Source organism: Cyclospora cayetanensis, unplaced genomic scaffold (assembly GCF_002999335.1).
Source record: "Cyclospora cayetanensis isolate NF1_C8 unplaced genomic scaffold, CcayRef3 CcayRef3_contig_119, whole genome shotgun sequence".
NCBI classification, from domain to species: Eukaryota; Apicomplexa; class Conoidasida; order Eucoccidiorida; family Eimeriidae; genus Cyclospora; species Cyclospora cayetanensis.
In genome coordinates this window covers 89,573-100,590 of record NW_020312058.1, presented here as the reverse complement: position 1 = coordinate 100,590, position 11,018 = coordinate 89,573, and the positions used below count along the sequence as shown (strand labels likewise).

The following is an 11,018-nucleotide window of genomic DNA, read 5'->3' as shown; positions in this document are numbered from 1 at the left end:
CGACGCAGAATATGTGTAGTGGTGTAGTGAAGGAGAGGGCCTAAAGCAGCCGCCCTCTTTCACTGCTGAAACATCTGCACCTGTGAAGAGGCCGTCTAGCAGCAGCAGCAGCGGCATTTACATCTGCACACCTTTGAGGTCGCCAATCTAAAGGCGTAATATGTGCTCCCAGGTTGAGTGAGCGCCCTCCGGTAGCCTTATCGACTTAGTTTGGGAACAGACGCAGAAGCCTAAGGATCGTCATCTGTTTTTAGGAACGCCCTCCACGTATTTCGCCCCCTACCCGGTCGGGGAAACAGAGGGCTATTTTAGAGGCAGCAGCAGTCTCGCTAACGTAGGCCCCCTAGAAGTTCCTTAGTGCAGCTGCCTTAGGTGCTCGATCTGCAGAAGGAGTTCGTCTAGAGAAGGCAGGGAGAGGCCAACTTCCTCTGCAGTGCTGCAGCGGGGCGCACGGGCAACACAACACAACCAAGTGCAAGAACTTCTACAGAGAGACTGCTTCCTTGTCAGGTGCACTCGACAAGAGTAAGGAGGAAGGACGATTAGTGCTGGTGGTTCCGGGGTGCGCGAGAAGGCAGATACAAGGCCTGGCAGGTTGGGAAAGCATTGAGGAGGCAAGGCGTCAGTAGGGTAGCACCCGCTTTTAGCGAAAAAAGTTTTCCTCACGCGCGTGCTAGTTTGTAGACTTCTCGCTGCTCACGCGGTCTCAGCACTAGCAATTGCTCCAAAATATCGCCATCAATAAAGCCTTTGTAAGGGCTCCATGATCCATCAATGCGGGCGCCATGGCCTGGTGTGCCATCTCTCACTGTACCGACAGCAGGAACAAGACAGGCACCACGCAAATCAGCACATGGGCAGGTCCTTGAGGCATCCCCGTTCCCCGCAGTCAAACCACTCAGAAACAGCATTAGCACAAAGCAGCCTCCGTCGATAGATCATGTTTAGCACGCGACAAAGGCACCAGCAGCGCTCTACTCCGGAGCCGTGCAAGAAGACAGCAGTTTTTTCAGTTGGTAATGTGAGCGAGGAAATCAGCCTTGTTCATCATGGGGAAAGGCCACAAAACACACAAAACAGATACACACAAGACAGATACACACAAGACAGATACACACTATGGATACACACTATGGATACACATAGATAGACTCGTGAAGCCCACGTGCGGATGTAAGAAACAAGCTGCCGGTTTGAAAGAGGAGGGGAGAGTAGACAAGACATGCATCCACTTACCCCCAATGCATTCCATGAGATCACTCACGGCCTCCTCCACGAGTGCCATTTTGGAGAAGGTTTCTGCATCTGTCAGCTTAAGGACGACTCCAATGCTTCCTTCTGCCGAAACCCATGTGCGCGTGTATGAGGGCATGCAGAGAGGAGACGCAGCCTTGTGCTTCTGCAAGGGCCTGCCAAGGCAGCTGTTGCTGCCGCCTTTTCTGCAATCCCCCACGGCAGCTCCCCCCTGGTTCGAAGCTTGCAGCAAGCCTCCGAGGGAGCAGGCACTGCTGCTTGCCGTCGCAGATGTGGCTGCTGCTGCTGTAGCGGCATCGGCCGCTGCAGACCTCATCATCAGTTGCTGCTCCGAACCGCACCCCCCAAAAGTGCCCTCCTCGAGCCTCACACTGATGCCTCCGTGAATGAATTTGTTCACTGAGACAGGCGTTTGAAGGGCAGCGCAAGGGGACAGACGAAACTGCTGCGCATCGCTGATGTTGACTGCCGCTGTCGCCGCTGTTTCCGCACCACTGGTCCTCCGCTGCCTCTGCTGCTGCTCTCTGTTGGCAGCGGCGCTTGCACTTGCACCAGTTGTCGAGCCCCCCTCCTGCTGCCGCTCGACTACTGCAGCAGAAGCAGCTTCCGCAGGTGTCTGACCGTCGCCATCGCGTCCTAATGCGGAATTCTTGGGAGCTCCCTCCGGGAGAGCCCTCTGGAGAACCCACAGGTTCTGCTCGCCATCCGACATAAGGCAGCTGTCTCCATTCAGCAACGACACGCCCCTGAGACACACACAGACGTGAAACGGTGAACGTGAGGGAAACGCAGCGGCAGGAGCCCATGTGGCAGGCAGCGGCATCTGCGCAACGAACTCCAAAAAAATCACCGCTGCAGCTGGTGGTAAGATGCCCCCCTCCCCTCCCCCTTCCCGCTAGCTACAGCCATTCAACAACTCACAGCGGCCATGCGCATCTCATGTCTCTGGCTACTTCTCGCAGAGCCTTCTCACGAGGTCTCCATTCCACAATGCATGCAGAAGACATCATGTCTCCCACACATATCAGTCGGTCCTCCCTACACACACACACATGGCAAGGCACAAAAGGCGAACAGACGGGCAGATAGACATACTTACACATACATACATACAAATACCTATGCATATATATACAGATATGCATATAAATACATATACATGTATATATACATATGCATGCATACATATATACGCATGTATATTTACATATACATGTATACATATACATGTATACATATACATATATATATATGTATATGTATATATTCACATATATATACAGCAGCACAGGACGAAATAGCACTCTTATCGAGCTCCCCAAGATCCATCTGCCCTTCGCTCAATTTCCTGTGGAGTCTTGTGCTCTGTGCGCTGAACGTTTTGCCGCCGCTTCGTAACGGCTGCTGCCGATCTGAGACTCACAGCACGTCTAGAGAGGCAATGAAGGTGCTTGAGGAGAAAGACGCAACAGGATGCATCGAAAGGCGGCCTAACGAACTGAGGCCTTTGTCTCCCAGTGTGTCTTTCTCTTCGAGAGACGGCGTATCCGCTTCCATAAAGTCTTGCCCGTTATTTGCTGAGCAGGCAGGATGGCGACGCCGCTGCTGTTGCTGTTGGAGCTGCAAGCGTCGCTGCATCTCGGATCGCTGTCGGCGCCCCTCCACCGGCTGCGTGTTTCGGGGAGTTCCCCTGTCATCGAGTGGTGTTCCCCCAGGAAGGCGCAGTGCCACAAGGCGCAGCTGAGCGATCGGCGCGCAGAGGCAGAGTCTCAGGAGGCTTGGCAATTCGTAAACAAACAGCCCCACCGGCAGTCCTAAAGACGACAACGCACAGCAGCAGGTGCTCGCGCACGTGGGATCATCGTCGGTGCTTACCTGGTGATTGCAGGCAGCCAAGATCATTCCGTCGAAGACGCGCAGCTCGTGGACCCCTGCCGAAAGGAGCAAAGGAGGAGCCGCTTCTGCAATGATCAGCATGCCATGCACCTACGAAAAAAAGACACTCGAAGAAAAGCGCAAAAAACACGGCTGTATCGCATCATCCCCACCCCAAAACACCCACCCTCACAGCCCTCAGGCAGCTCCCTACAGGACGATCCAGTGCCTAGCGTTTGGAAGGCCCTTAAGGAGAGATTTTCAAAAACTTGTCAACAACTTGTCAACAACTTGTCTTTGTCGATTGCAATAAACCGCTTGTGCAGGCCCTCTCTTTCGCTCTCTATTTCTCTTTCGCTCTATGTCTCTCTATCTCTCTTGCTCTACGGGAAAAAGAGAGCGAAGAATCTCTTCTTGCGGCGTCCTCTTCCTGTGAAAGGCGGTACACTATTAGCAGCATCCCCTATGTCAGGCACATCGCGAACTATGGCTACAGGAGCCTCAGGAGACAGTGTGCTGCCGCGCGGCAAGAGCAGATTTACCCTAGAGACACTCAGGAGATGGATGGCTCCGTGAAGCGGTTCGCAATCGCTGAGCACAACCTCCGCCGTCCCTACACACAAGAGGGTTGCCGGCGAGTCTCCTTCTGCCGAAGGGGCACCAACTGCCGCGGCTGGAGCTACTGCTGCTGCTGCTGCTGCGTCTGCTGAAGCGGCGGAACGCGCTGCAGCCACTCCCTCGCTACTCTTCCGAGGGGAGGCAACAGACACACCGTCACTGCCGCAAGAAGACGCTACCCCCTGCAGTACTAGGGGCCCCAGACAGAGCGCAGAAGGGAAAAAGTTTGGCTGTGGCACCACGAATTTCCCCTCTATGGCCTTTGTCAGCGGATTGAGGAACAGAACGCAACTCGGCTCCTCTCGACCTCCCTGAGGCAGCAGCAACGGCACAACGGCAAACGCGCTGCACCTGCAGACACCTGAAAAAATGCCTACAAGGGCCCCTCAGAGAGAGAGAGAGCAGTCTCCACCTTCACAGCGCCAATCCCACACAAAACAGAGACGACAGGCACGAAGAGACGACAGGCACGCCAAGCACACGCGTCTGTACATAGGAGGCCCTCCTCAAATATAGCTTATCACGTTCACAAATACATGCAACACTCAACTGCAGCCTCCCCAAGTGCCACCAATATATATATGTATGCGCGCGCGCACACACAAACACACACACATATATATCTATGCACATACATACACACATATATATGCGCACGTATATATACATATACATAATATATATACACAAAGCATATATACATATACAAACATATATACATACACAAAACATATGCACATACACAAACATATATACATACACAAAGCATATATACGTACACAAAACAATATATATATATATATACAAACATATATATATCTATGAACATACACAAACATATATACATACACAAACATATATACATACACAAACATATATATATACATATATGTGCACCTCTATACAAACGTATATACATACACAAAACATATATACATACACAAAACATATATACATACACAAACATATATACATACACAAAGCATATACACATACACAAACATATATACATACACAAAGCATATATACGTACACAAAACAATATATATACACAAACATATATACATACACAAAACATATATACATACACGAACATATACACATACACATATGTTCACATAGCCACATAGAAGGGGAGGGGGCGATAAAACCACACGTGTTCCCTTAAGATCGTCTCCACAGGGATGTGTGGCGAATTACCACAAGTTCTGCAGGGCAGGCTAACGCAACAACTGAAGCGGCTTCTATCGGGCAGAGAGCATCCACAGTACGCCTAATAGGCAATACTCTGGAGTGCAAGCGCTGAGCTTTTTCTCTCACGCCCACATGCAACACAGCACGGTGACGTTGCTGTGCTCCAAAGCCCTCTCGGAACCATCCACTGCTGCTGCTGCTGCTGGCGAAGCTGCTGCTGCTTGCTACAGCAGACGGAGGAACGCCCTCTACCCACAGCAACCCCAGCAAGGGGTCAGTCGCTTCACAGCTGAAGTCTGCTGCGTGCTGCAGTGAGGCACAGGGAACGTGGTTGTACGTGAGGCTTCCTGCGGAGGCAGCAGTCACACACATATACGTACATACATACACATATAGACACACATAGACACATGTAGGCACACACATAGACACATGTAGACACAAATACACATGTGGACACAAATACACATATAGACACAAATACACATATAGACACAAATACACATATAGACACACATAAACATACATACACACACATACACACACACCTATAGACACACATAGACACATACACATATAGACACACACAGACATACATACACACACACACACACATACACAAATAGGCACACATACAGACACATACATACACACACCTATAGACACACATAGACACATACACATATAGACACACACAGACATACATACATACACACACACACATACACAAATAGACACACATACAGACACATACATGCACACACACCTATAGACACACATAGACACATACACATATGGACACACATACACATATAGACAGCATACAGCGCTGCAGAGAGCAGCGGCAGAAACTGGTGGTACGAGTGGACTGAAGGGGCAGGCCGTCTGTTCCATGCGACGCGCCCAACACAAGAGCTCACCAGCAGCAGACACATGGATAATAGTGGGGTTGGAGCAGCAGCAAACCACGCAGGAGACATCGTGGCGTGAAGCAATCTCCGCATGGAAAGTCTCTTGCGAAGGGGGGGCAGCACCGAGACGCCGCTTTGTATGGTCTCCACTGCGACGGCTGCTGCGAGATTCTCTGCGTTGCAAAGTCTCAGGCAGACGAGGAAGAGGCACCAGAGACACAGGCCCCCCCCCAACGGTAACTACTCTTCCCGAGAGCACAGACAGCCTCAGAGAAACGTGTTTTCCTGTGCGGCGTGAAATTCCTGTAAGGAGAGGCTTCCAGCCGCTGCTGCTGTCACCATCTCCATCACTCCCGCCGTCTCTCTCTGCTGAGACGGCAGCAAATCCTAGACGAAACACGACAACGCGGCCGTTGCTCAATCCTGCAAAGCAGAAGGGGATGCCTCCCATGCATGCGACAAGCGAGGATACGATCCAAGCCCCCATTTCTCCTGCAACAACGCACATGCGGCGGCACGTCCACAGGCTGAGAAGCAACTGCGCAGCCACTAGCGGGGGAGAAGAATACACCACTTCCAAAGGGAATAAGGATAGTGCCTACACTACCGCAAGGAACACTTGCTTGCAGACTCGGCAAAATAGTATTGTGCCGCCTCCAAAAAACACACATCCCAACCACGATGGCGATACACATACACACACACACACCTCTCTCTCCCTTCACCCCCTTCCACGTAAACTACCAACACGCGCCGTGCGGCTCGACTGCCCTTTGTGCGCAGCAATTAGAAGTTTAAAACGCCACAAAAGGCAGTCGAGCAACAGCAACAGCAACAACAGCAGCAACATCATCATCTCAGTACCGCTGCAAGCGTTCAAAGACATGACTGGCTCCAATGCAGGAAGCGACAGCAGACGCATAGTGCCCTCTCCAAAGAGGCCTACAGCCGCCAGAGCTGTCGATATGTCAGCGGCACCTGCTGCAACAGCACTGGGCACAGCACTTTGGATTTGTGCAGCAGCTGGATCTGCGAAATCGAGCCGAGCGGCGTGAGCGGTGGAGGCTTCGTCCCCGAGATCCTGAGCTTTCAAAATTCGGAAGGTGCTGCCTCTCAGCGAGACAGTTGCCGCGAGAGTGTTGGCAGTCAACAGCAGCACATCTCCTGACACGCCACAACCAGGTGCCCACTCAATGCCACCTCCTAGGGGTGCAACGCTGGCAGAACTGATGCGAATTGCTTCCTCGGAGAGGGGGGGGGAAGGAATCCTCAAAAGCACATCGACGCCACACGGTTGCAGCGCAAGAGACGGAGCTGCTCCTGTGGCAGTGACAGCGGGCTGTACAGACACTGCCGCGCGGAGAGACAAAGAGGCCTCCTGCCCTTCGAGCGCTAAAATGCCGCCCGCGAGAACCTGCTCGATGAAGACACCAGGAAGCGCGCACATCACACACAGCCGCAGCAACGTGGCAGCTGCATCATCGCGGAAAGGGTGAGAGGCCCCCTGGCGTGAAAAAAAATCGACACCAAAAGATCCTCCTTCAAAGCAGCACCAAAGGCAGCAGCTACGCACCTGCAGCACCACAATGGAGGAACCATCCGAATTTGGAGGAGCAGTCTGCACGCCGTCCTCTTCCATCGCCGCTTCGGCTGCAGGGGGAAAGGCTTCTGTCTCAAAGACACTGCAAAGAACAGAAGGCTGCGCAGTAACAAAGGCCCCTAGAGCCTCAAGCTCCTCAATTTCACTCCCCTCTTCTGTCTCGTCGCTCCATCCGCGAGAAGACGCGATCGCTCCAGCTGCACCAGCCGCAACATGCACACAAAGGCCCTCCCTCCCCACTAGGTGTGTCTGTAGCAGGAGGCGCTGCAAGAGAAGAACGACAAGGGGTATAAAGGCAGCACAGGACGAACAGCACAAGAAGCAGGGGAAGCGCGGGATACTGCTGCTGCTGCTGCTGCGGAGTGGTCATGTAGATGACGACATAACACAGCACAACATATCATATCATAACACAACAAAGGGGGGCCTACTAAGCAGCGGTCAGAGCTTACGGGAGTCTTGCCGCATCTGCTGAGCCTTAGAGCACCATTGCAGCAGCAAAGTGCGGGTAGGCGTTGAGAGGACAGCCAGCAGGAGTCGCGACTCTTTCCTTCGTAGCCGTAGACACCACATGCCCTCTACTGGCTGCTCGAGAGCAGCGGTTCCAGCAGAATGCAAAAAAAGACCATCTCGCACGAATCTCACGGCGCCGCTTGGACCGTTCCCGCAGCAAACGGCGAGCTGCAGAGCAGCACAGAAATGCAACAGCAAATATAAGTGTGCCAGCCAGATCTGAAAGGCAGCAGCTCCCAACAACGATCCTAGGTGCTCTGTGTAAACAAAAAGCGCCGACAAGAGGGTAATCCCCTCTCCCCCCCTGCCCCAATAAACCACTCATTTTACAAGCATGCGAGACGCTACAGCTCCCAGCAGAAGCACCAGAATCAGCAGCAGCATCAGCAGAATCAGAATCAGCAACAGCAGAATCAGCATCAGCAGAATCAGCATCAGCAGAATCAGCATCAGCAGAATCAGCATCAGCAGAATCAGCATCAGCATTGGCACCTGTTGTTGCCCTCTTCCTTCGAAGTCTGCAATGCAGCAATCGACGATAGGGCCCAAATTGGGAAGCACTTCGAGCACTTTGAGACATCCCCGCTGCTGTTCAGGTGTGTGAGGCTGCTGCTGCTCTAACCACTCGGCAGTGGCGCTGGAGGCAGCAGCAGCTGCACCTGCAACAACTGCTTCCTCAGAACGAGAAGGACGAGGAGGATGAGTGAAGGCTAAACTCGTGCCGCTGGCACTCGGCCCCCTCTTTCCGCCGTGGCTGTTGTTGGGAGCTGCCTCAGCTCCTGCGTCTAAGACTTCGAGCACCAAACTGTCGCTGCAAGTGGAAGCCGCGAAGAACGTTCTTGACCCCAAAGGGCTGAGTTGCGAGGCTTCGCAAGCCTCCCCCAAGTAGCAGACAGAAAGAGACACATCCTCCCACTTGCAGCTGCCATTGCTGTTGTCGGGAAGGGAAGCCGCAGACGTTCGGAGCGTTGCCTGTAGCACATGGCCTCTGGCGTCTACAGCGACAAGAACGTATTCCGATTGCTGCTGCTGCACTGTTGCTGGTGGGGAAGGGGAAGACAGCAGCACAGCAGCAACGATGTCGTCGCATCCAGGGAAAGTCGCTTGTGAGCACACCTCGGAAAGGCCCCTTGCCGCCTGTTGCGCGCTGCTCGCTGCGCCAGGAGAGCCTCGATACAAAAGGCTACTGCTAGAGCTGGAGCTGCTAGAGCTGGAGCTGCTAGAACTAGAACTGCTGGGGTTCGTTGGGTGCGGCTTCTTGACGTAATTCTGCTCCTTCTGCAAGGAAGGCTGCATAGCCAGCCAGGAGATATTCTCAGCGGAGCAGACAATGAGACCCCCCAACGGAGGCGGAAGGGGCAGCAGTCGCGTGGCAGTGGGGGAGAGCTGCAGGGGAGCTGGGAGCGATCCACAGCAGCATGCCAAGGGATCTGTGTTGATGAAGGGAACGGCTGTGGGTGGAAGATGCAGCAGCCGCAAGAATCGCTCAGGCGCAGCAACAGGAGAGGCTGCACAGCTGCTGCTTAGCGCTGTAGCTTCAAAGAGGCAGCACAACAACTGGCAAGGCGACACGCCGCTTGGGGGATCGAAATCTGCGTCCTTTGAGTCTGCATGAGCTGATGATGCCGATGCAAAGATAAGCTCTCTACTGCTGCTGCTTCTACTGCTGCTGCTCTTGTGCTGCTGCTGCTTCTTCTTCTGCTTCGGTCCAACAAACGCAATGTCTAGGATTCCCAGCTCGTGCAGAAAGACAACTCTCTGGGGGCTATACGGAGATGCATTTGCGTCGCTATCCGCTGCCTCCGAATGCTGCTGTTGCAACACCTGCTGCTGCTGCCGCCACTGAGGCTGCTGCTCGTGCTCCTTTATGCGCTTCACTCGGCTACTCTCATGACCACTGATGCTGCCAGAGCTGCTCCCAGTGCTGCTCACTCTCCGACGTTGCAAGTACTGCACTCTGAATTCGTATTGGTGGATTGCGACGTCTCCCGTGAAGGGGCAGACAGTCATTAGCGGCCTTCCCTTGATCCTCCGGAAGCATGGCAGCTGCAGAAGGAGCCGCCCCCCCCACGCGCAACAAGCACAACAAGCACACCAGCAGCAGTGCAGCACATTAGCGTGCAGGGAGGCCTAGCCAACACTCAAAAGCCATGGCATGGAGAAAGGAAAACAAAGAAGAAGGGAGGACAGAAGAGCCGCCGACAATGCGAAGACAGAGATGCAGCAGCAGCTGTCGCTGTTGCTGTAACAACGCTGTTCAAGCTCCAGGAGAGGAGGCAACGGGTGAGGCACCCCCCTCCCCCCTGTATGAGACAGAGACGCACGAGCAATGCCTCTTCGAATTCAGCAGCAGCAGCAGAAACAGCAGTACAGCCGCCTGGCGCTTACTCTTAGGTCTATGATCTGAAGAGGAAGCACACTGCGCTGCCGCTTGCAGTAGGCTAACAGAATGAGAGACAGGGAGTCTGTCAGCATCAGAAGATCTTCAAGGCCCTCCTGATGCACTGTTTCCTCATCATCTTGCTCCCCGGGAGTGCGAGAAGCCACACCGCAGGGAGGCTGACGTGGCACAGCCGCCAGCGCTGCAACCGCTGAGTGGCATGGCAGTGTTACTGGGGGGGAGAAGTAGGGGCGCCAGGAGGAGTTGGGCCCTACTTCTCCCGATTCGGCGGCAGCAGCAGCAATGCTCGCATCCCCGTGTGCCTTCAGTTCGCTGCCATCCCTGCCAGTGCTGCTGCTGCTGCTGCTGCTGCTGCTGCTGCTGCTGCTGTCGCTCGGAAGCGGATGCAGGAAAACTAAGGAGCGTGGTCTCGCGAGAACAAGTGTAGGGGTATGAGGGGAGCGCAGCCTCACGCTGCAGCAGCAGGAGACGACTGTGGGGGGTAAAGAAGTCGCAAAGTAGTACCCTCCTCCCTTTTTGTCGCCGGAAGGTGCTCCGTCGGAGCCTCCCCCCAGCGCCGCTGCAGCCGCAGGCGCAGCCAGCATCGTGCCGCTGCGGCAGAGAGGATGAAACAGACCAAGAGAATAGGAAGCTGGCTGTGAAAACTCGATTC

The 11,018-nt window shown here is 53.8% G+C and overlaps 1 protein-coding gene across 1 annotated transcript; it reads right to left on the bottom strand.

Annotated features, from left to right (window-relative positions):
* Positions 1-354: 354 nt before the first annotated feature.
* On the bottom strand, positions 355-10,950 carry LOC34620532. Its single transcript, XM_026336261.1, has 14 exons — positions 10,354-10,950; positions 8,458-10,011; positions 8,019-8,133; positions 7,426-7,649; positions 6,717-7,266; positions 5,862-6,344; positions 4,948-5,288; positions 3,672-4,058; positions 3,130-3,240; positions 2,678-2,994; positions 2,176-2,292; positions 1,237-2,000; positions 667-808; positions 355-436 (listed from the first exon to the last, which is right to left on the bottom strand). Exons 1-14 carry the CDS (start codon positions 10,948-10,950, stop codon positions 355-357), a joined length of 5,784 nt encoding a protein of 1,927 aa, XP_026192046.1.
* Positions 10,951-11,018: the final 68 nt, after the last annotated feature.